General features: G+C 40.6%; 1 protein-coding gene across 8 annotated transcripts in view; it reads right to left on the bottom strand.

Annotated features, from left to right (window-relative positions):
- Window positions 1-27,355, bottom strand: part of MTSS2 (MTSS I-BAR domain containing 2) — a 1,242,959-nt gene that overhangs the window by 854,351 nt on the left and 361,253 nt on the right. For all 8 annotated transcript variants that reach the window (XM_044081300.1, XM_044081304.1, XM_044081301.1 and 5 more), the window contains exon 3: window positions 11,156-11,229. In XM_044081300.1, the coding sequence (XP_043937235.1) occupies window positions 11,156-11,229 (74 nt within the window). The remainder of the gene's footprint in view (window positions 1-11,155; window positions 11,230-27,355) is intronic.

Here is a 27,355-nt window from a genome sequence, read left to right as displayed (position 1 = left end):
TTTGCTTGACAGCTTTACAAGAGAAACATCAATCTGTATACAAGTGGGCTCCATAAGCTCAAAACTGCATTGAGTCCAGCATCTACTGTTCCCATTAGATGTTGCCAAAACTGCCTCTTCCCTGAAAATATTCAATTTGCAACAGCCTGTCACTCCCTTTCTACAAGCACCTGAGGACACATACGGATTTTTAGGTATTACTGCAGTTAAAATATTCAGGACAGCTGAACAGGTGAAATGACTGTAGTACAACATGAGGGAGAAGCCAGCAGCTCCCTAAATCATACTTGTATTTCCCTTCAAAACCTCCCACTACTTTACACACTGTTTACAAGAAGATACTTACATTTCATGACCAGAGGCAAAGAAACAACTGCCTTTAAAAAGATGTTTTCAAGAAGTCAGTCCCTATACTTTTTGTATAAATGCACACACGACAGGATTTTTCTTGCTTTTTCTGCACCTGGACCCACTGATGTCTGTTCTACTGGTTTCTACCATATGCTCATTTGTTTCTTCCCGTACACAATGTTGTCTCATCAAGTTTATGATGCCTTCTTAGGTTGGTACTTGCTCCCCCCACACAGAGGTCTAAGACTTGTTGGGTTGGTCTATGATTCCTCCTTAGCTATCCCCCCACAGGAAGGTCTATGAGTCTTTGCTGGGTAGGTCTTACCTCCCCCCCCCCCTCACAGGAAGGTCTACGACTCCTTGCTGGGTAGGTTCTGCCCCCCCACACACATATGCAGAGCAAGATCTATGACTCCTAGTTTCATTTCTGAGTAGCTGCTGCCCCCCCCCCCTTACAGGGAGGTCTACGACTCCTTGTTGTGCAGGTCCTCCCCCCCACCCCCACAGGGAGGTCTATAAATCCTTGTTGGGTAGGTCTTATCCCCACTTGGAGGTCTAGCACTCCTTGTTAGTTTGGTCCTGCTCCAACAGGAAGGTCGATGGTGCCTTGTTTGGGTGGTACTGCCCCCACAGACAGCTCAATGACTTCTTGTCATGTAGGTATTCCCCCACAAAGAGATCAATGACTTCCTGTCATGTAGGTAGTGCCCCCGTGGGGAGTTAACCTATTCAGTACAAGGACTAAGGGCATCGCAGTGAAGGAAGTAAGACATAGCTGGGGACAAGAGGCATTTCTGCATTTTCCCCATCCCTACAAATATGAAATTCCTTCTACCAGGTGTAGTCCCATACACCTCCACCTATATCTGCTCATACTCTCTAGGTTTACCTTATAACATTTAAGCCCATCATCTTTCAGTGGGAGTCACTGTTATCAGAGACATGATTATTAGTTATGGATCTTTTCCCTCAACAGACAAAACGGGAAAAAGGGAATGTAACATGCATCATATCCATCTATTTGAGCATGATTTTAAATTTTTTTGAAGAGGGAAGCAAACACCTCTGCACCTCCCCTCCCACCACCACCACCACCATGTGGAGGGAGATTCCCCCACCTCCTCTGAGTTGTATATGCCAGCTCTATGGTCACACAACAGTGAAAAAAGGGCAACAACATATTTCACTGAAAGTAGCTTTCAGTGATAAAGCTATCTGATTGACAACAGTGTGACAAACAGCACTTGACATGAACACACATTCCTGACTTATCGTGCATGAGATTAGTTCCCCTCCTATGAAGGAGGTGAGGTGGACTCTAGCCATTCACTTCTCCTGCTCTGGCCCACCCTCCAGCCTTAGAATCAACTAGTAAGATCTGGCTCATCAGGGGTTCAGGCAGACTTCTTACTCACACACCCCTGTGAACTATATCAGCTCTGTTGCTGCATTACCTTGGAGATAAATGAAATAGATGGATATGATGCAAAGCTAAATATTCCATTTAGTCAGAAATAGACTTGTTATATCAGCTCTGTTTCTACACTACCTTGGAAATAAGGGGAACATATGATAGGATGCAAAACCAAATATTCCATTTACTGTTAAGTATTTATATTGCATTTATATGCTGGTTGTTACTGCTTCATGTTTCTGCTTAATGTAATCCGCACAAGCATAATTATGTTATTGATTTTCTTACTATTACTTAACCACAAATAACTGCAATGTTTTGAGATGCATTCTAGACAGACTCTGTTATAAATAATATAAACATAGTAAGAGAAACTTTCTGTGGTGCACCTTTAATAACTGATACAATTGCATTTACAGTAAATGTGCATACGTTTCTCTAGGAAGCAATGTTTATTTATTATTTTTTCCCATAATTTGTAGGATTTACTCAAGTTCTAGTTCCACATTTGTTTATAAGAAATCCACTCAAATATCTGGTAATATGAAATGATGGTATTATACATATTTGCTGTCTGTGCAGATAAAACATTTTGACATCATTATTTTTAAGTTTTAATTTAAGATGGTTCATCTGCATGTTACATTTCCTTTTTCCAGTAAAGAATGCACAAACAATTAACACTATTGCCTAGAATACACATTCCTAATGCATTTTAATATACAGACAACAGTATAAAATGCACAGAAAAGGTTACCTACTCCAGAAGGCTATAGAGTGTAAGATACAAGCACCCATGTGTTTACAAAAAATTCAGATAATTTAGAAGCAGGGATGTAGTTAAGAGAAAAGTCACTTGATTGTAAAAGTAATTCCATATCTACTATTCCACCTGTTCTGAAAATAGACCCTTGTGGCAAATCATTTGTGGAGGTTTTCTCGAATCTGAAGATGAAGTAAATTCTTAACTGGAGTACAATCGCCAAAGTCACTATCTCCGAATTCAAGACAGAACATTTATTAAAGTGTGTTAAGCTCACAGCAAAGAATATTTACAGCAAATGCCAGAGTATTTTTCAGACATCAGCTATTCAGTTTCTGGTAACTGTTTGAGCAAAAGTAACAATGGTAAAGTGTAACTTGGAGAAGACAATACAAAACAAAAGCAAAAATGGGGAGGGGGACAAAGTGGGAAGGGTTTATCTATGCTATTACCTTTCCAATGAGTTGACATCAGCCATGCTGATACAACATCAGACAGTGGTAAAATGTTCACCTAGCATCTATGTCAAACCAGCGATACAACGGCTGGCCCGTTTCGTTGCATTAGTCAGATGCAAGGACAGACATGATAAACAAGCAGTCTTCTGGTGTATTTAAATATAGTGTGCTCGGAACATCCTTTCCCCCATGGTGTACATAAAGGTCCTTGAGCTTTTTCCTCATGTATAGACTGTTATAGAGTTTTTTTACTCTTGTATGCAGAGCTTCTACACAGACAATTTCTTGCAAAGGTGTAGTCTCCAAAAAGTGTGGGAAATACTGTAGGTACGACCTTAACAGTAAATGTAGAAGAAATAACCAGCAGCACTCACCAAGTCAGCTGACTTTTGAGAAATCATTTGAAGTGAGTTAACTGCCTGGATTTCCCCTCCAGCAATTCCCAGCTTGGCCATTTTTCCTGTTTCATTCCTGCACTAGGAGACTCATACATCTTCTATCAGCTCATGCCTTGCTATGATGTGCCTGGAAAGCACAGTATGCCAGGCTCCTGCACTCATCAGTTTTATCCTATACTCCAAGCAAGCAGAATCTGTAAGACCAGGAAACAAGGAACAACCACAATCTGCAAGGATTTATATGAGCTCGGCATATGGATAGCTTCATCTGCAGCCAATGGATAGTGCTGTCACCAAAGCACAGGAAGACAGAGGGAGGAAAACAGCCACTTAGTACAAGTCACCCCTTCAAACAGCAATTGTACAGTGATAGTACATCTGTTATATCTGACATCGGGAGCTCTCTACAATATACAACTTTTAGGAAGAACCCCAAGGCCAATCCAAAGTATCACTAATCCTCCCAGGTAGCCAAAGCCAGAAAAGGCAGAAATCTGACTTCTTTAAAACCAATGTACCAAAGAAAGCCACATTCCTGGAATCGTGGTCAGTGCAATAATGCTTGGTTAAGATCAGAACTGATGACCATGTGGTCTTTGTCAGATATCAGCAATGCAGGCATTCTTGAAGTAAGGAATGGAAATAGCCATGGATTGGCATTTGACAGCACCTTCCCCCAACTGCAGCTAGCAGACTAATTAGAATCTCGATACGACTAAAAATCCCACCTTCTGTGGAATAAAGGAGATGAACTGTTGTAGGTTCCTGAACTCAATTTGTGTCTTCCAGTAAAAAAAATCTAAGATGATTGTGTACCATCCAGGATGTGAAGGACCCTGTTTCCCATGGTTACTGCCTCTGGAAAAAAAGGAGATGAGCTCCCAGGAAGAGGTCAGGCCACCCCACCTTCTGCCCCAGGGCCAACAAGCTAGCTTGCTCCCTACCGACCAACTCTTGCTGGCCAACAAAAAGCCGATTGGGATTCCTGGGCGGGAATGAATGGGCTATAAGGTTCTCTTCCGACCAAGGAATGCCTGGCTCCCAAACTCTCAAAATGAAAGGACCAACTGGATACAGGTAGCAGAGCCATCAGACAAGTCCTAGAGGGAGGAAAAAGAATCTGCTCTGCCATTAATACACTTTGTAATTTTTGTGAAAAAACAGTGACTGCTGAAATTAGTAAACACAAGCAACTCCATGTAGAAATGTATTCATCAGAGCACACAATGTAAATTTTATTCTAACAGGTTTTTATAAGTGCATAGAGATAACACATAAAACGTGTCCATCAGTTTGGGCCTTTGTCCTTCACATTCAGCTTTATTCCTGATTTCTTATTGAAAAGGTTGAGATTGTGGAAAAGGATCCTAACTTAATAAAGCAAATGTCTCTGCTAAAAGTGCAGACAATAACAGAAACACTATTAGTATGTGATGAAAACTGGTGCTTAAAGAGGACCCAAATAGGGCTTAAAGCGGACCCAAACAGGGTTTTATATATTTGTTAAGCAGGTAAGCCCAGTGGACACAGCTTGCTCTTTTCAGGGGAGACCCAGATCATCTTTCTGATCAAGTGACTAGTTTAGAATTACACAGTAGGCTAAAGTAGATGGAAGGCATCAAACCCTGTACTCTTGACTACAGGAAGCAGTAGAATGCCTCACTTTCAACACAAACCTAGTAGAGACCAACAGACATCTTATATTCCCTATAGAGTTTCCACTCTGAACATTTAACAATTGTTAAAGACAACTCTTTCTTCTTTTGTATATTGTTGAATCTGCTAGTTAACTAGACTCATTCTGAAATGTTTTACCTCTTGTGTATTATTCCTATAATAAACACACGTTACAGTACAATAACGTGAATATATACATTTAATTCTTCCTGAAAGGTGAGTAATCACTGTGGCTTTTCTGGCAGCTTTTTAGTGACACTATATTTCTACTCAAACCACAAACAGCTGTTCAGCCTTTTGTCTAAGATGAAGCATAATATATCAGTGCTAAAATGGGCGGAGGAGGGATCACAAAAACATGAATCATTACTACTCTACTTACTGCACCAGAATAAGGTCTTAGGACAGTCTGTTACTGTATAGTTAACATCAGACCATTTACATGAGCTAAACACGTTAAGAGTAACTTATCAGTCATCCAGCATGCCTGCTTATTGCATGAAAAAAAAATACAAACAAAACATCAAAATAACTAGAACATTTTTTTAGATAGGTAAGTACTAGGCTAGCTGCCCTTCTGGGTCATTTTAACCCTACCATTTTCCCTTTTTGTGCTCAAATTAACCTATCCCATTTGGTTAGAAATTGGCCTTATCCATCCAGTGGTCGATAATTTATATATTACCCATAATCAGAATAACTGGGATCATACCATGGACAATCTGAGCAGGCCTGTGCATGGGATAAAGCATTTAACAGCTGCCTCTGTCCATTACTAATATAGGCAGCAGTCCTAGATTTGGATTTTAGATTGCACCTTGTCTCACATTTTGATCATTACATGTAAAAATCACATCTACACTTTCTTTAATGATACATTTTCGGGTGATAGGCACCGTCTCATTTTCAAAGAGGGAGATTTTTTTTTGGTAGTTTTATTTTTTTGTCAGTGAAGTTTGAAGCAGCAGTGATTTCAGTTTAGCTGTTTTGCCTGATGATATGAAAACAACATCCTTTATTAACAGCACAATATAGAGGAGATATTCAGCATTGTCTGTGTGTATGAATGTTGAGGGGAGGACGTTCTCAAATCAAGAGACAACTGCAATGCCTTTAGGTTAAAAAGGACACTTTTTTCAAAGGTATATGTAATCCCAAGGCTTTGGTCATAAATGACTTCTGTTACTTTCTTAACAGCTGCATACCCAGCAATCCCCATCTTAAGGGACTCCGAACTTTTACAGAGTTCATAACCTCTCAACTGTCCCTAATTTTGCCCCACGTTCATATAATTTTTTTATTGTTTTGATAAAGTCAGTCATGCCAGAAAGTGTCATTCCTCTTATTGGTCAGAAAATGCATATTGATATAAAGCCCATTCTATTACTGTTCTAAGTGAATTGGAGTAATATTTAAAAATTGTCCCTGATTTTGAGCCTGTGTCCTCTCATTATTTTTGATTTTTGTCAGCAAAGAAGTTGAGAGATTAGATAGTTACCTTTCTACACTGAGTAATCAACTCCTTACAAATAACCTGCTGAACAACAACCAATTATTATATACAATAAATTCAGAATACAAGACCTAAGGATTTTTTTTTTGTCTTTTCTCTGTCAACAGATCAAGCATTTTTGAATCCAACTAAACAGGAAAATGTTCTCAGCACAGCTTTATTAATAATGCCCCATAACAATTGTTTGTGTCTTCCAATTCCTTTGCTATAATATTGTTAATTTTTGCAGGTGTTTTTCTGTTACCTATAAACAAAGTCATAGCTAAAAAGTGAACTTCTGGGACCCAGTCCTTTTCAAACAATCAATAAATAAATCATAGGTGACAAATCTGTACAGCAGTGATGGCTGACAGTTTACCCAGTGTACATCTGGGCACATTAGCAGTCACTCTCATATTACCTGCTCTAGAATCCGTAAAAAAATTAATTTAGTTACAAGATATAACCACGTTTTCTGAAACAGAACACAGCTAGGAGACTTTGACAGAATTCTGAAAATAATCTCTAACACATTTGGTCGACTTTGATATTCTGAGTCCAAATTTTCAAATCATTTCTTTATGGCACTCACTGTGAAGATGGATCTTTCTTTCCCACACCCATCGAAAACACATTTTCCAAACCACACATTTATTCTACTATCCCTGCATTAAATTGCATTTATCCCAGGAGTTAAATATTGATTCTGAGAAATGATAAGGCAACACCAAAAATCATAAGACTTGTAATGCAGCACTTGGTGACTGTAACAGTGTATGTCTCCAAATCTGACAAAGTCCAACAGTTAAACCTAAGCTCTTTACCCATTTAACACAGTTTATTCCTGAATGATGATGTGCTTTTGTTTGGCACATGGACTTACAGAGGTTGACACACCCATCTATAACCAACTTGTATAATACATCTGTTCTTTTTTCCAGATAACTGTTATGCACATTAGGGTCCCTGCTCTGTTATAACATAGAGACAGGTTTTTCTGCCTCACTGCTTTACCAATCTTATTTTCCCTGATGTAGGCAAGTATGCTGTGGCAGCAGCCATGGGTTGGTCAGCTGAGACTTCCAGGCAACAATGAACAATGAACCCAGTACTCAAGTCTTACTTCTTCCATGCTGTACAATTTCCTGCTGTTATCTACCAGACATCTAAACAGAAGGAAATCAGTCACTCAGTCCCACCACCACTACCCCCAGCACTTCCAAAGGCGGCAAACGAGCCAAATCTGCTCATTTCCTCACCGCCAGTCCTCGGTCATCCTCTCTGGAACTTAAACCTTTGTCAATAGCATTATAGACAGATGTCCTCGGTACTTCTCCCCTCACTGCTTAGCTCAGAACTAATTTAATTTCTGACATGTTTCACATCTGGGAAAAAATAATAAAACCACATTTCTGCTACCGCTTTAAAATGAGAACGCTGTTTGGATGTTACAGGACATGGACTTTTCATAACCTTAAACAGTGTTGTTCACATAAAACAGAATTAAGTCATGTGGAAAAAAAAAACAGAAAATCAGTCTCATGTTGTCTAGATTACCTAGTATTCCATACTAAATCAAAAACTGTGGGACAGGAACTACATTTCAAAATAGCAGAATACTTCATCATAAGACTTGGTTCTCACCAAAAAATCAGGTCATGTTATGTAAAATTAACCTCTTAAGGACTCGAAGAGAAATATGAGGTCACTGAATGGGATGATGGGAATTAAGATCTAATTGTTCTTTTAGTATACTCTGCTGCCAGTGACTGCCTCTGTAATTAATTCTGAGTTTGGAGTGTTGAGGCAAAGGCTCCCTGAGGGAATGTTAACATTTTATAGTCACGCTGCCTGTGCATATGTTTTCCCATAGTTGGGCACCTAGTTTCTCTATTTTCTATCACTTTGCAGATAGTTTAGCCATAGCCAACTGCTCTGCAGGTTATGATGGACAGTTACAGCAAATGAAACACAGCACAATGCCAATTTCCCACATGTAGCTTGTGAATCATTATGCTACAAATTCACATCAGACTTTTAAAACACTGTCAAAACAGTCTCAAAGCCATTTGCAATCCCAACAAGAATTTTCTGTCCCCACCGACTGATGGCACAGGAAAAGTGGTATAACATTATATCACCATAACTCCTAATTGAAGGCATAGGAGATGTGGTATAAAATCAGGATACCACCTTACCATATGTTCTATTTCCCCCCTTATTGGCTCCAAAACTGAATAACAGGAATATAGAAGTTGTTCTCACCACAAGGAATGGATAATTATTGTATGCCCGAATATGGGACATCACTAATAAGAGAAATAGCTTACTACTTCAAGTTGAGAGGGTAGAGGTTTCGGTCACGACTATGCTCCAGATGACTGTGGTTTGATTAGTAGTCTGGACTCTGCAGCAGATACACATGGATTGACTAGAGTGAACAACTGACATTGGTTTGTCCGTCCTTGGTGTGTGTGTGTGGGGGGTGTCGGTGGGTCTCAGCACGAGAGCTCTTCCACTGGAGCCACCAAGACTGCAGGTCTCATGTTCCTGAAATACGGAAAGTAAGCCTGCTAATGAGGGCAGGCAGAGTAACTGGAGCCTTGGGTGACCACAACAGCTCACTTCCAAAGGCCAAGTGCACCAGGGAAAGTATTGTGCAGCGTATCAGTAGCACCAATCTGCACCTGACAATAAAGGAACAAAAACTACTCAGAACTTCTGATGCATTCTTTCAGAAGAATGAAACAGCACATCAATACAGACTTCATTTCATTATGGCAAACGGCTAAAGAATCGCAGCAATTATCTGTTATTATACAAAGCATACCTCTCAACTGTCCAGGTTTTCGCAGAATGTCCGTATTTTTTCGTCTGTTCCTCATAATATTTGTCGGTTTCTGGGAAATCACTGAGATTGGAATCATTAATTGTGGACGTACATTTGAGTTTCAGATTTCATATCCTTCAGAGAATGCATGCTAATACAGATTGTGTTTTCTGACAACTCTTTATAAGAGCAATACTGAAATTTTGCCTTCATTTTGGACCTTTGCCGCCCCCCCCCCCCCCATTATTTCAGGCTTTGTCCAGATTTCTTGCATTATGTTGTTGAGAGGCATGATACAGAGTCAGTCATTCATTATACAGAGACAGCATTGTAGCTCATCGTGAAAATGTTCTGCAGAAAACAAATATTTAATTGGGAAGTATGTAAACAAACTAACAACTTAAAAGTTTCTTTAATTTTCTTGCTATACTCCTAATACAAATTTTTGATAATTTAAAAGCAACTTACTTTCAGTAACTTATCTAAAAATAAACTAAATTTAATACTTTTTCCCTGTCAGTAATTCAGTACACTGCAAACTCAATCACAGTACTAAAAGATAGACCAAAAGGCTATTCAGAGGCATCCACTGACATCAGAGATACCAAAACAAGTGCTCCTTCTACAAGCAATCATAATATGGCTGTAAGTAAAGGATTTCTCTCATCCTATAAGTAAGAAAAAAATCACCCTTAAAAGCAGCTGCACTGGTAAAAAAAAAGGTTTGCAGAAAAGGAAGCCTTCCTTACTAAAATACATTAATTCCATAATTATAAAAAAGTACAGAAAGGAGAAACTCCACTAAACGAGTGTATAGTGACTTTACGCAAACAGTGATTCAACATGTAAACCTAGGACATGCTGTGTGTGTACACACACACAGTGCACACACACACACACACACAGATATATATATATATATATATATATATATATATATATATATATATATATTGTATAGAGCTTTCATGGCACAACTTTTTGGTTAACGTGTTTTACAACTAGAAAATTCTGAGATAAATGGTCCAATGAATTTATTAATATTAGCCATGTTAATATGGATGCAGACAATGAATATTTGTGCATCTTTGCCAATTACTTACATGATGCTGTCTTATGCAAGGTGACATGAAATGTTTTTTGCATTTATTAATGTTCAAAATATCTGTTCAGTTGTACTCTAGTATGGATAATGAGCCGATGCATTGTAATGCTAATAAAGTTTGTTTAAAAAAATAAATGCTGATTCAGTGAGCAAAGAAAACTACCTGACTTTCTTCTTGCTCACTTCTCTCACTGCAAATGTGAAATAAGAATTTGTTTCCTAAATGTTCATAAAAATAACACTTTCTAAAGTGCATCACTGGATGTCCTATACAGCTTAACATAAGAACAATTAGATTATGGATGTCTGTGAAAGTTATCTAAACAAGCTGGTCGCCAAATTTCATTTCTTAGTGGTCACGTTTAACAAGCTAGTTAGTCATTCATTCATTCAGTGGGCAGATTAGTAAATTTACACCAACTTTCAGCAGCAATTGATTTATTAGCTCTGGTCATCTCATCATATAATTTGGGCTCTTCCCCAGTGTGTGCTGGGAATGTCTCACTCAGTGGGGAAACCACAGCAACAATCTACAACTGAACTAAACATACACACAATGTGATACTTTGTTACCTTGCGGCATCCCTATACAGACATTTTTATTAACAAATGTGTTCATAATTTCTGAGGCTTCAAAAGCATTAATATTAGTGCTAAGCTTTCTTACCTCGCGTGCAGGTCGCCATGTCCGCCACCTTCTGGAATGCATCAAGGAACGCTGCAGCTGCAAGTACTGTGGTCCTGAAGGGAAAAAGACAAGGATAACAACCAGTTCAAAGTAAGTCCTAAATAACTGCAAAAAAACACAGATGGAAGTATTAAAGAGAGTATTTGGTTACTGCTTTGCCTCCACACACTCTCTCTCTCTCTCTCTCTTAACATGACAACTTCCAGATCAACCTCAGACAGTTCTGACAATCTTGTATTGTTTTGATTTATCTAAGCCATGTGCTACAGAAATGTGAAGGTGGCAGCTATCACAGAAATGGCAGAGTGATGAAAGGATTGTTGTGTAACAAGAACTATAGGTCTGGTCACTATTTCTGATCAATTGTCACAGCCCATCCAATCATATCCATTGAGTCCACCTGCAAGTATCCATTTAACTGTCTCTGTTGAGAATACCTGCAAGGTGCCCGCTTAATCATATTTCTTGAGTCCACTTGATAGATGTTAGGCCACTGCAAATACCCTGGACTGTGGGGAACTATGAATTTAAGCAGTCATACCCGTACTTATGTTTTGCAGTAAGTTGCACTTATTACTTTGTACTAAGATGACACACCATCCCAGGGGCATATTCTCAGTTCTTCTCCCTAATACTAGCTGCACAATAAGGGTATATTAGCTTCAAAGCCATGTGTAGTTGGAGATGCAGAGTCCCAAATACAATAATGTTGGTAACCTGTGTTCATTAAATGAGCCTGCCATCAAAGAACTGACTGGGAAGGGTAGAATGGAACTGCAATGGTAACACTGTGTGACACAGCGGATGGTGGGGGTGGTTAGCAGATTGCAAAGTGTGTACAGTAATGCTAGCCGCAGCACTCTGACTAGCCTGGAAGGATACACAACCATGCACAAACACAAGCCACTTAGTTGCACAGTTCATGGGTGCTGATGTTTAAAAATAAATACACCTAAACTGCCAAACCATTGTGAATAATAATCTCCTATATCCTGCCACACCATGATAATAGGAATAGAATCCCTGCAGTTATTCAGAGACCCATAACCAAGAATCCTGGAATTATGAAGAAAAAGCTGCTAAAGCAAAGGAGAACCGTGAATGTCAAGGATCACTGCTCTCCTTTAAAGTTACTTTTTGCAGGGGGCAAGCCAGCCTGTACCACCAGTGTAGGGGGCTGCACCCTAGTTACAAATATAACTCCAGAATCACCATACTTCTAAGAAAAGGGAATACTCAAAGTTTGGCTGTGTTCCCCACTTTCACACATTGAGCCCCACTACTCCAGGACTTACACGAGTCTCAGGAGTTAAAACTATTACCAAGGAATACCTGAGAATTTGCAAGGCTTAATCCTGAGATGTAAAGTTTCTGAGTATATTTCAGGTTTTCAAGGCCTTTGGTCAGGTTTGATAATTTTTCTGTTAGTACATTACTCTGGATTTTCACTGAATTTCTTGTTTTAAGATCATTTTCTATCATTTAAACATGTGTGACATCTCTAAAACCTTCCAGGTTCATGGTTTTCATACTTGCATGCCAAAAAAGCAAATACCAGCATGGGCAGTGCTCTTGTTTCACCAGATGTCCCCCCATTTATCGTTCCACTTAGGCAAACATGAAATGATACCATGGCCTGTATAACATACAGGTGATGGTGTAATGACATTAAATGATTCCATATCATGCTCTCCAAGACACAGAAACAATGGACTACCACCATGTGTGTATGAGACTGTGGATGAGAACTGCTGCCTTGTATACATTCCTGTGGACACCAAGGTACTTGTGACTTTGAGAATATTAGCTACAGGGACATTCTTGCAAACAAAGGAGAACACTGTGGGTATATCCCAGGAATCTGCCTTAAGGATACTCCACCAGTTTATCAATGCCATGTTAAAACATGTGGAGGAGTAAAATTCCCACAGCACAGAGGAGCGAAGCAATACCTTGTAGGCATTTTATGACGTAGCTCACTTCCCTGTCATACTGGGAGTCATGAACTACATCCCCATTGCAGTTCAAGTGACTTGTTCATATTCCTAAGTACACTGTGGCATTTAATAAAAGTACATCTCAGCACTTAACTCATTATTTTTATTCCTTATTTATTTGAGCTGGATTTAATAAAGATTCATATTTTGTTACAAAACCTCAACACAAATAAATGTATTGAATTCCTCTGTGATGTCAACTGAAGAAGAACATGATGTGCATCCACAGACTTTAATGAACACATCTTTGCGCATGCAAAATGATCCAGTCATTACAATCTATGGACACACCACAAGGTTTCCCTTAGCCTTATTGATGAAATCATGGAAAAAGCAGTATTTTTTAAAACTGATTATCAAAAAGAGAGCAGCCAAAGATAATCACAGATGGAGTGAAAATGTTCTTCAGCACATTGTGTTCTACGTAACTGTGTTGGCAGGTACATTTATTTTTATGAACAAATCACTTTAAAGTTCCCAGTGGGGAACAGGAGCAACAGTACATCATTCACAAGAGGTCCCCCTCCAACTTCCAGGGGGTCTGTAATGATCAGGGTATAAAACACAATCTGTCAATGGACCACCTACTCAGTGCCCACATCTCCCACATCTGATACTTGTGGCATATCAGTGGCTTGTGGGTGATTCTTCCACAGGCCACCTTATCAGTGATACTAGATATATCCTGAAGACATGGCTAATAACACCAGTTATAAACCGACAGACCATGGTAGAGAATAAATACAAAAATGTCAAGTCACAGATCCAAATTGTTGCCAAATATGTATTTGTATTGTTAAAGGCCCTCATCAATTGCCTACAGGTCTTTGGTGGTACACTACAGTATAACCCTGGAACTTGCATTAAAACCTTTGCAGTGTATGCAGAATTATACATGATGCAGCGGGGGACAATCATTCAGGAAGAAGAAGTCCTGGAATCAGCAGTGGAAGAGCTGGTTGCAGAGGATGACACTATGCAAGGCAGAGGCAGATGCACTGCACTGTAGCACTGGCTAAGAGGCAGCATCTGACCCATAACTATAAACATAACATAGAAAATAAAAAAATGATGCATGCAATACTATACCCAGACTGTGCTACACTATGCATGGGCAGGCCACACTGCATCAGACACAGATTACTAAGGTAACACAGTACTGAGGGCAGAGCAGAGTTGTCTTCATATGCACTTATGGGGAGGGTAACAGTGACAAGTATCAACAAAAGGCAGTATGGTGTGCATGCCTGTGTGTGTGTGTATGTGTGTGTGTGTGTGTGTGTGTGTGTGTGTGTGTATGTTAATGTGCTAGAATAGTATGACTCATTGGCGGGCAAGTGTGGGGAGCCTAGTAGATTAGGCAGGGAGGAGACAGCATCTTCAATGTTGTGTCTCAGCAGTGGTAAGCAGTTTTGATATGTGCATGTGTGTGTGTGGGGGGAGGGGTCTGTGTGGACACAGCTTTAGCAGATGAAGCAGCACTGTTTTGGGGTTTATGGACAGGTCCAGGTTACCTGCAAGAGATTTACACACTAACTGTATATGTTGCCACCACCAAAGGCTTCTCTTTCCTGGGAAGCTTACAGATGATGGAGGGTTCATTTGTTGTGAATGGTGGCATGCACAAACATTCCATCTATATCTAAGACCACTATGACCCACAGAGTGCTGGATGATGGTGTGGAGATAGTAGTACTATGGGTCTTAGATCATGCCATCCCCTACAGCAGTGATCTTCCCCACCAGAGGTACACTGGCCATAGGAAGAGCAGTGGCTATGATGTATGGCCACAAATGGGCATCTGCAGGATGCTGACTCCCTGTATCATCTCTCCATAATGCTGCACATCTGGTCCAAGCACTCCACTGTTCATCACACAGAAAACATACCACCTCAGCCAGGTCACCTATAGCTGCATTGCTCTCTGTGTGTCCCTGTATACTCATTCAATAGTGGCTGCAGAGACAGTAATAGCAGGAGGGGAGGGACAGTACTCATGGTGTGGCCAGACATCAGGAGAAAGACACCCGTGGTCTTCCTCAGACCTGACAGAGCTGCTAGGGCCAAGGTTTTCTCAGCCATGGGAGATGAGGGTGATCCTTGAATGGATCTTTTGGACTCATCCTGAAGGTTGTCTTCTTGGACTGATGGGTGGGTCTCACAACAGAGGAGCTGAGTCTATGGAAGGAGGTGGAGATACCGGGCATCAAATTACCCCAGTCTATTAATGCCAAAGTGCCTCTGAATGTGCTATGATTTTATTGCCATAATCTTCAGGCTTAGACAGTTCTCAAAAATTATGAATGGCCCTTTCACAACCAGATGCAGGCCAGTGAAAGTACACTGATACAAGACAGCTATGGAAAAATATGGCTTTGATTAGACATTGTACTTATACATCTGATGTTCTTATAACAGAGAAGCTATGTTCATTAGTTGTCCAAGCCTGTAGTGTGACATACCCAAATGGGGCATCACCAATGCAGATTGAAAGATCTCCATGCAACTCAGCACCCAAGTCCAGACCTCCATTATGGATACCCGAGCTGCCTGGGCACACCACAGACAGATGCCATGAACCTATCCACATCTGCCAAAAAGACCGTTAGCTGTCTCCCAGCTCTGGTCCTCTGTTCCTCTGCCAGGCAGGTTGCCATTTTGCTTTCATATTCAATTATGTTGGCAATCCTTCTATGGAACTGCTCATGCAACTACTTCTGGCCACTAACACTAACCTCCTGTAGAAGATCATGCCAGGTATACAAGTGGAAGGCCTGGTCTGATTTCTCATTCTGCAGCATCTGCCAACCATACTTATGGTAGGCCTGCAATGGGATGTCACTATCTGCCTGGGAGAAGTTATACTTCTGGTGACGATCACTTTCAGGCATGACAACCTTATAATATCAAAGAAATATACTTTTAAGCTGAAGCATGTCATATGTGCTATGTCACCAGTAAACAAAAAATTGACAAGTGTTAACCCGACCTCTTGGCGTATTGCCCAAAACATGGGACTATCCATATGTACAGCTGTCATCTGTGTGACAATGACAGGCCTCTTGTATTTCTGGGTATTGCCAGGGGGCCTTATTTCCTTGATAGGAAACTGCATGAGTGTCTATGGAATTTATTTATTTTATTTATGTAACATTTGTTAACCAGGAATGCCAGACTTGGAACACAGCCAATTTTCAGTGGAGGCCTGGGGAGAAACACTCGAGATGCATGTCTTTCTGATGGAATGTGTAGATCGCCTCACTGCTACCAATCCCCTACCGCATTCAATGGTAAACTTACATCTAATACATCAGTACCATCACATTAGACAAATATGTAGTACTGTATAGCCTCACATAGCAAACTTCCCACTTGACAGATTTAACATTCCCTTATAGGTCACCACAGTATACACTGTATAATATGGGAGTTGTTTAGCTTCAAAAAGAACACCTCCCAAAACCAGCACATCAGCTGTGACTGGGACATGCACATCCCATGGCCAACACCAGGTTCTATATCCCTCACATAGCACAAAAGACTCCAAATTTGCTGTTTTACAGGTAAATTGCTATATTCCATCACCTGCTATTTTACTGCCATGGTGTAAACTCCTACACGTGTTCATACTACCACAAACCATATGCATCTGTCGTCACAGTATTTCTCTTCAGTCCCTTAACTGTCAGGGGCTACTTAATCTATTAGCTGCACATTAAGATTGCTCACAACATCCTCTATAGCCCAGACAGATGTCCTGTCATCAGCCAGTTATTAAATAGGTGTATGCACCACACTGAACCAACATTTGATACTCACTCAAACATTTAAAAATTGTAATGACAACTGCCTAAAGGCAGAACATGTTGCTAAGTTTTGGAACTCAATCCAAAATTACATCAGAAATATATCTTCCCATCTACAATTTAAAATCTCAAAGAAATTGTACTTATCAACAAAATAGTCCTGCATTTGATATTTCTAACAACTCCATTACTAAGTACCTCCTTATGCAGTCATATCAAACAACTGTCAAAACCCTCACACTTACCCCTTGTTTATAGGTGTTAAGTGAATAAATGGCTGCCCTGTACTAAACTTACAAGCGACTATACACATGCACTGTAAAATAATGCTATGTAGTATACTTAAAATGGTGATTATCTCTTAAACCATATATACCTCAGTGTTACATAGTGCATTTTTCTATTAGCTCATACCAAGTCCCTGTACAGATGTATGCAAAGAGGAGCTTTTCCTCTGCTGGAGGAAAATGCCATTTACCAATCACTTGCCTCTTGACTATTTTTATGCCTTTCATCTTCCTTTAGCAAGAAGTAGGTCTACAAGTTATAGTATGGCAAACATCATTGCAAAACGAGGACACTTATGGCTATGGCTGTTTTTATTATGCAGATTTGAGGCTCTTAGCATGCTCATTATGCTAATGAGCCTATTTAGAGTGAATGTTTCTCAGCTGTACATTTATTTATCTCATCATGCACTTCACCTACGCCACACGTTAAGAGGCTGTTCTAACACCTGCATGAATGGGCAGGTCAATGACCCCAGCAGCGACGCAGAGAAAATGATTGTCCTCTTTTGACCTGCAGAAGTATTAAAGTGTAGAAATGGAAACATGGTTAGGCGTTGTGGTGCTGGTACACTCATTACACACCACAGTTTGCACCCAAACACCATCTTTCCTTGACACTGCATACATTTTTGCACTAAGCAATGGTGACAGCTTGACTGATTGTGCTAACAGGCTGCTTGAAGTTATGCATCATGTGCCATCAGCAGCAGTGTATATGATGACAACAAGACTACCATTCTTCACTAGACTGTGACATGCTTTATGACCAAAGCTTCTGAAGACAGTGAGGGTGGCAGGTGTCTCATGTAATGCTCAAAACTAAGCAACTCCAGGAACTAACTCACCAACTCCAGGAAGAAGAATCTTATGAAAGTCCCCAGTATAAAGTGACATAGGCTTGCCAGTGTGGTTACTGCTGCTACTGGCAATCACTCTACAGTGACCCAAGGAGTCACTACTTTGACCTTTTTAACCAATGGAAAGAAGAGATCACAGAAACTGCACCACAGATGCACTGTAAGTATGTACATCTGTTTACTGCCATGTTATTTCCCATACAGTTAAACGGGTTATTGATGGACATTTAATTCAATGATACTTGTATTTTGTAGCTTGAGATAAGAGAACCGAGAATCAACTCCTATGACTGAGGATGGAACATCTCCAGATTCAGAGGTGAGTATGATCATATTTATAATATAGACAAGTTCCGCATATCACAGCAGCACCAAATTACCCACTGCTATAACTTGTTACCTTTGGCACACTTCTGTAGCAGAAGTATACACTGCCTAAAACACACACACACACACACACACACATACACACACCACACACACACACACACACACACACACACACACACACACACACACACACACACACACACACACACACACATATGTGCTGCCTTACTAATCCATATGCACACTACACATGATACTATACATGATACCAAACTCACATTCAAAATGCCCAGCTCAGTATCGCTGGACAGCATGCCTGCTTGCCATACAGTGCCTGCCATGTGAGATAGCTGGTATGTTACTATTTAGAGACTTCAATTCAGTGATTTGGCTAAAAAAAAAAACATTTTATGAGGAGCAGACTGACCTTATGATCTTACGACTGTCTCTCTCATATGAACCAGTGTTGCCAGATTTCCGACAGGCCATGTAGGGACAAAAAAAAAAGTCTTTCACACTATGTGAAGACCAAAAAAAAACCAGCTCCGTGTTTACAGATTTTTGATTGGCCCATATGCCGGTATATGAGCCAATCAAAAAATCACAAAACGGAGCTAATTCGGTTTAATGTGGAACTGCCTGATGTTCCACATTAAATATAAGTAGGTGCGTGTTTAGCAATTTTTGATTGGCCCATATGCTAGTATACAAGCCAATCAAAAAAAAAAAAGCAGAGGCTATTTTGCCAGGATTTTAGCCGACAGTGCAGGACTCGGAATTGGGCTGCTGATCCCGGGACAGTTCCACTCAGATAGGGATATCTGGCAACCCTGTGCTGAACCATGTATTAGCCACCATCACTGATTTTTGGATTTTCTACATTCAAGGTTTGGATATTTACATTACTTTTTGATTTTGGTATTATATTACAGCTTGTTGCATTTTAAACTTTGTTTTTCTGCAAAGTTTTGTTTTCTAGAATTCTTAAGTTGTTGGCTAGGGTCAGTTATGAAACATTTCTTTTGCATTCATTGATGAAAAGGAATTAAATCAAGCTAATTAATGAGAGAAGCTGAGAAATAGTTTTCTCGTTTAAGGTATTCACCTACATTCTTGTTCAGCTACAAGAGCTCTGAGTTTACAACTGCTGTTTGGATTTTTTTTCCATTTGCCCTCCCAACACTTGTTGTCCTTTTAAACTTGGTGCCTATTTACCTGCCCACCCCTACTGTAAATCGATGTTTGTATGCCCCTAACAGTGCTATGTCTACTGGACACTAACAGCTCAAACTGGTAAGGCACTCCCATTAGACTCAAGATACAAGTTAGTCTCTGTTTCATATGATTCCTTTTCAGAAGGAGCATACTGCAATATTCAGTGTTAATCTGAATTGTGTATTGTTCTTTTCTGCATTTTCCTTGTTTTGACCAAAAGGTAACTGTTTGCATTTCTATCTTGATCTGAGACCTTTGTCTTGTAGTATCCCTCACAGTAGTGGAGAATTGTGAGGTGATGCAGAATTTGAGCCTCATTTTTATTGCTTTTTACTGTTTGTATTTTACTTGGTCTGTGGCCTTAGTCTTGTAGTATAACTCACCATAATGAGAGAATTATTAATTGCTGCAGGATGTGAGCTTTATATATACACTCATACTGCATTTTTACTGTTTACTGATTGGGTTTCTCTCCAACTCATGTCCTATAACCTGTGCTGAGATGTGCAGCAGTGGTTTGCAGTGTCCTGTATAGACTCAGGCACCTACAGTTGTAATTATCTATACAAAACTTCGTCTGCAATTTTCTCAAGTCTAGCTGAGTGTAGAGCAACTAGTTTGTGCACTGAGAAACATTACCCCAAAAGTGTTGTTTAGATAAATCCTAGACCTCTCCTTTCAGCCCAACAACTGTAAACCACAAATGCACCACCCTTCATAGATCACAAAAAAAGAGGGCCCACAGCTATGGATGTGCATTTTCCTACTGTCTCTGTAGCCAGCCTGGTGGAAATGGGCATCCTGAAACAATGCAGCAATTGTCTCATGTTTACTGACAACCACCTTATTTTCACACAGTATGGAAGAGATGTAACTACACATGTCATTGGAGGCAAAACTGTCACATACAGACACTGATATATCCAAACAGGTTATCAGTAGAACACACACGCATTTGTGTACAATGGATCAGACACAGTCACATATGATCAGGCTCTTAAATGCACTCTACCCATATCTTAAAGGCCTCCTATATGCTGCCCTCTGTAACCTCCCAAACACTTTACAAAGACAACACTCCCCAGGGCACATACAGCCACATCTCACAATGTCTCAGCCTCAAAGCCTTTAAGGCAAACTGCCACACAACCCATACATTTGTCATTGGAGACTATTGTGCGATACACTGATGCCTCCCTCACCAGGCTGAGCAAGGAGATAGTCACTGTCTGCTGCCTGTCAGGGGCAAGGATCCACCAGATCACGCATGCACTCAGGACATTGAACCACAAATACCAGTATGAGTTTGTCATAGTCCATGTGGGTATTAATGTCTATCCCTGGACTAGAGGAAGAGGTACATGATACAGCTTTCACATTTTGTGTCCCAGGCAGATATGAACCTAGTACTGAGCAGCATTCTACCTTCTCCAAGGATGATACAATATAAACAGGAGATGATTGACTTTAACAACCAGCTTAGCTCCTGGTGTCATTCAAAGAGGGTCCAATATTTGTCAGCTTGGAAGAGCAAGATCGACAGGCCATGCTGCTTTGCCAGGGATGGTCTGCAACTGTCCCTACTAGGCTTTTGAATATTGGCCAAAACATTATCACATATATCACTATAACATTAACTCCACTCCCTGGAAGCACTCCTCACCCTGGAGACTGTTGACATCTGTGCAGTTACTGAGACATGGTTTAAAGTCATGGAAGGTACCCTGGAAGTACAAGGCTATAATGCCTTCCATACATTTAGACTAGCAACTGCACAAGAAGAGACAAGAGGTGGAGGTGTATTAATCTACATAAAAAGCAAACATGACTCAAGATTGGTCAAACAAAATGACATGCTTGAACTACTCCATGTCCAACTAGCCTTAAGTAAAGTCCAACACCATACCCTTTCTAGCTATAGGTCTCAGTCTATGACCTGGTATGGTTATTCTGGGTCATAGTTCTCAAGTCTATGATCCAGGATAACCACACCACATACTTGAATGCTCTGGAGTCACCCACAATTCAACCCAACATATTAATGGGTGATTTTCAACTACCCTACCATAAACTAGGATACTTACACAACCATTGACATGCAGGTTTAAAGATTCCTGGATTTTGTCAATGCAAACACCCTGGAACTGCTAGTCTGCACATTTACTAGTGATGCAAATATCCTGGATCTGGTACTCACAAATATGAGAGAATGTTGCACCCCCACCCCGTGTAATGTCCTCACTGGTCAGATCAGATCACAAAGCTGTAACCCTTGAAAAAAATATAAATGTTGAACTCCCAGCAACCTCCAGAACTTTTAAGAATTTTTTCAAGGCTAAATACCTCCAATTAACTGAGGGCATAGCTAAATTCCAAGCACCCCAAATTCAGAGAACATGATGGCCTACACAGAAGTGTTTACAGAAACTCTCTAAAAGCATGCAAATAAATGCATAGAAACAATAATACCAAACCTAAATAAACCTAGGACAAACTCCAAAAAACAAGCCCCCTTGCTGGTCCTCCAATATAAATAGGTTGTACAACAAAAGAAAGAAAATCCTGTCCAAACATAGGAAGGGCTATGCCCAAAGACAAAAAAACTCCCTCAACAGTCTCAACAAGCAACTCAGGGGACTAATCAAGCCTACCAATACCAGCTTTGATGCAAAACAAGTCTTCCAGAGTAAGAATAACCATAAGGCATTTTTCAGTTATGTATGCAACCTTAAAGAAAATCCCAAACAATGTTCTGAACTAATAGTAAATGGAGCTTCCTATACTGAACTAGGGGATATAGTGAATTTGCTGACCCACAAGTTTTGCCCCAGGAAATACCCTCTACATTTCTCCCTCAACTATCGCTAAAGAACAGGTCTTCACTGCACTCTACAGAGCTAAATACACTGCATCAGTGGGTCCTGATAATGCCCAAAGATGCCTCCTAAATAGCTTGAAACATGACCTGTGGGGGCCACTAGAATCTCTTTTCAACCACAACATTCAGGTAGGCTTCATCCCTAGGGAACAGAGGACTGCAACAGTCATCTTTCTACACAGTGCACCATCAACAGACCCAGGAAACTACAGTCCCATAAGTCTGACTAGTCTTATATGCAAGGCCATGGAAAGAATTACTGTGGACCTGATAAACAAAGACATAGGAAATCTTCAAACACTGAACCCATTCCAGTTTGTTTTTGTTAAGGGCAGATCATGCCTACTAACTTGCTGGACTTTATCATAAGGTCACTAGAGCCATGGATGAGGACTAAGTGTACTGCCTACCTTGACCTGGCAAAGGTATTTGACACAAAACCTCACTTAGGTATTATACACAAATTCATACACTTAGGTGTAAATCTCTATGCCATGCAATGGATAGCAAATGGCTCACAGACAGGACAAGAAGTTAGGATGGGAGAATCCACCTCCACCAAGAGGCCTTTTACTTGTGGTATCCCAAAGGGCTCTGTACTGAGACCTCCCCTGTTTGGAGTATACTTCACTGAAGTCAATCTAAATGTAGACGGACTTTGACTGACCAAATTTGCTGATGACTGCGAGCTGGGTACAGCCAATGAATCCTCCAAAGATGTAGATACCCTCCAGGAAGCTCTGACATGGACACATAACTGATGCCAGAATCATGGCCCAAAATTCAGTGCTAAAAAAGCATAATTGTATCTGTGACAATGTAAGGTATTGTCAGTTATTCCAGAAGAAGTAGGGTAGTAGATGTGTAATATATGCCAGCACAGCTAGCTGGAATTTTGTAAAGAATTATATGTCATTCGTATATCAAACTGGTTTGTACAAATGCTTGTGTTAAAAAATTTATTTATGAAGCCCCTTGTGTTAAAAATGTACAAACAGTGTGCCCTGCTGGACAGAAAAAAATATAAACATGCATTATTGTAACTGTTTAAATGTATAGGTTTTAACAGAGGATAATGGAAGAGAAAAGGTTAATCTCAAACTTTGAATATAGTTTGAAATTAAATTACCTGGTTTAGGCTATGCAGATTGTATCTTACAGTTCTCTATGCAGCCAGAGACAAAAAGTCTGTACTAGGAAACTTCCTGCATTGTCATTGGGGTGAACTAGGTGCTGCTCTGGAAGATTGGAAGTTTGAAATTGTTTTATGACTTCACGAGCTGCAGCAGATCTTAGCAAGGCTCTGTGTGTGTATTATTGACACATATGTGCTAAATCCTGATAGATTCTAGCCAAAGCGGGGAGGCATGGGAACTAGAAATCAGATGACCAAATGTATGTGATGTCATTTTGTAATCCATCACTAAAAATGACATTTTAATACTAGGTGAGACTGAAGTCTTATTTGCACTCTGTTTTTGTAACCTGACAAAGAAGTATCTCTCACCTACTTCATCCTGCCTTGCTCTAGAAAGTAAAGTACAGTTGTGTACACTTACCATAAATGTAGATGTTTGAGTATATTCACTGTTGCAGTCATTACATTTGGGTAATCTGCTGGCAGGTTGCCCTTAGTTGGCCTGAATTCCGAAGTCTTGGGTCTTGCATCAGTTGCTGTCTTCCCTTCCATGACGTCAGGTCATCAGGGGTATAAAACATGCAGCCGATGCCATTTTCTTTAGTTTTTCTTGCCCCCAATGTCAGGTGCCCCTGAAAAGGTAGCAATATTCTATATATATATATATATATATATATATATATATGTATATATACATGCATCAATATAAACGTTACCTTCATCTACAAGAAAATACACCACATAGGTTGTAGAGGATAGAGAAGGAAAGATAAACTGTAGAAAAACAGGGGGATGGCGGGAGGGTAACCTGGACTGCAACAGTTAATACACTCGAACATAGGTTCATAGGTTCATAGGTTTATACTAGGCTATCTGCAAGCCCAAAGTTTTGTGGCTTACGCCACCCCTTATGTTAAAAATACTGTGCCCATTAGTTTGTTGTGCCTCTGTCCAGCAGTGACACAGAGATGATTCCCGGGGTAAACCTACGATCTCCCATCCACCAGTCAAGATTTCTCTTGAACAGAGCCAGCGAGGTGCTCTGCCTCACATGGACCGGGATTTTATTCCACAGCATAGGGAGTCTCTGGGTGACAAATCTATCCCTCCAGCATGTCCTATTTATATCCGTGCTAAGGTTTAAGTCGCTTGCTCTAGTGGATATGGTAGATTTGGATTTTTTTGAGGTGGAGCATGTCCATTAATTCCGGGTTGGACATGGCCTTGTATGTCAGGCACAGGTCACCTCTGAGCAGGCGGTATGCGACTGAATAGAGCTGGAGTTTCTTCAGTCTGGCAGCATATGACAGATTTTGGAGTCCCTTTATCCTTTTGGTGAGGAACTCTTGGGGTCTCTCCAATTGCTGCAGGTGTCAGGTGAGATACATCCTGAATGGGGCATTGTACTCGATCATTGCTCTGATAAGTGAAGAGTACAGGGGAACAATGCCCTCACTTGATCTGGATGTGAATCCCTTCATGATCAAGTGGGCAATGTAGAAGGTCTTTCTAACCACTTTAGCAATGTGAGTGTCAAAAGAAAGACCACTGTCAACCTGGGTCCCCAGGTCCCTGATAACCTCTTCTGTGCTTAATGGATTGCCACCTATATGGTAGCTTGGGGTTACCTTGTTTTTCCCGAAGGGTATGACTATACATTTTTTGGCATTTAACTTCTACATTTATGGTAAGTGTAAACAACTGTACTATGTTCTTCTTGTTTCACTGTTGCAGTCATTACATTTGGGTAGAATCCCAAAGCTATGGTTGGGAGGCTGGAGCTAAACAGCGTTAGGTGAGGCTTAAGGCCCTGTAGCACTGCAGTGGCAAAGCCTGCCCTGGACTTAGAGTAGAGAGGCAAATGGTAATGCTTTGTAAAGGTGTGAACAGAACTCCAGGTAGCAGCCTCTAGAATGTCCTTGGTTGGTACTCCTCTGAGAAAGGCTGCTGAAGTAGCTGCAGTCCTGGTGGAGTGAGACCTAATGCCTTGGGCACAGTTTTGCCATGGTGTAAGTAGCAGAAATGGATGCAATGGCTTATCCACTTTGAAACTGTCTGCTTTGAAATAGCCTTTCCTTCTGATCCTGCAGAATATGACACTAGTAATTGCTCATTTTTTCTTAGAGCTTTAGTCCTGCTCAAGTAGCATTTTAGCTGTCTGTGTACGTCCAAGGAATGCAGAATTCTCTCCCCTTTGTTCTGCGGATTTGGATAAAAAGTTGGCAGATGAATTGTTTGGTTAAGAGCCACACTGGAAATGACCTTAGGCATAAAAGTAGGATTTGTCCTCAGAGACACCCTGTCTGGGTAAAATATGATAAAAGGCCATGAGGGCCTGTAGCTCTGAAACTCTCCTTGCTGAAGTAATTGCTAGTAGCAGAGTTGTCTTCCATGATAAGAACTTTATATCAGCGGTTGCAGCTGGTTCAAATGGAGGCAGGGTGAGCTTTTCCAACACATAATTTAGGTCCCATGCAGGTAATGGTGTTCTTCTAGGAAGCCTTAAATTTTTGGCTCCTCTAAGATACTGCTTTAGTAAAGGATGAGAAAAGATTGGTGGCTCAATATTGTAATGAGCCAAAATGGCAGAGGCATGGATTTTGATTGATGAAAAAGATAGGCCTTTGTCAAGCATCTCAGTTAAGTATTGTAATATCTGAGGAATATGTGGTTCTGTTGTATCAGTTCCTTGTGCTTGATTTCAAGCACAGAATCTCTTCCATTTGTCAGCATAAGATTTTCTAGTACTAGGCCTTCTGGCATCCAAAATGACATCCATCACAGCTTTACTGAGAGGTGTCATCTGTATTATTACTGAATTAGCCATGCTGCCAGATTCAGGGTCTGTAGTTGATTGTGCAGGATCTGATTGTTTTGCTGGGACAGTAGTTGTGTTTTTTGAGGCAAGGTCCAAGCTGGGTATTGAGACAAGTTCCTTAGGATTGGGTACCAGTATTGATGGGGCCAGTCCGGGGAAATTAATATCATCTTTGGCTTCTCTTGTCTGACTTTTAGGAGGACCTTGGGTAGAAGAGGCAGAGGAGGAAAGGCGTAAACTGATAGGTTTTCCCAACTGAAGGATAGGGCGTCCACTTTCCATGCTTGTCTGTGATAAGTCCTTCTGCAGAATCTTTTCAGTTGATAATTTTGAGGAGAGGCAAATAGGTCTATGTCTGGGCTCCCCCATTTCTCTGAGATCATGCTGAAGACTTGTGGATCTAGTTTCCACTCATGAGGATCTATAAGGTTTCTGCTTAAATCGTCTGCCAGAGTGTTCTGTTTTCTTGGCAGGGATTGAGCTTGAAGATTTATTTGGTAGGTCAAAGCTGTGTCCCACAGTGCCATGGCTAATCTGCAAAGGGGGTATGAGTGTGTGCCCCCTTGCTTATTTATATACCACATGACTGTGGTGTTGTCCATCTTTATCAGTAGTTGTCCTGGATGAAGTAAGTCCTTGAAGGCTGTTAAAGCATTTTGAACAGCTAGCATCTCTTTCTGGTTGATATGTAGATGCATTTGATTTGGGCTCCATATGCCCTGAATGCATCTTCCTGCCATCTGGGCCCCCTAAGCATAATCTGATGCGTCTGTTGTTAAGGTTTGACTGGCAGGGGGTAGAGTGAAGGGCCATCCCATGTTTTGGTTACAGGCCTTTGCCCACCATAGA

This window comes from Protopterus annectens, chromosome 8.part0 (assembly GCF_019279795.1).
Source record: "Protopterus annectens isolate FY-2018-M chromosome 8.part0, PAN1.0, whole genome shotgun sequence".
NCBI classification, from domain to species: domain Eukaryota; kingdom Metazoa; phylum Chordata; order Ceratodontiformes; family Protopteridae; genus Protopterus; species Protopterus annectens.
This window is presented reverse-complemented; position numbering and strand designations above follow the sequence as displayed.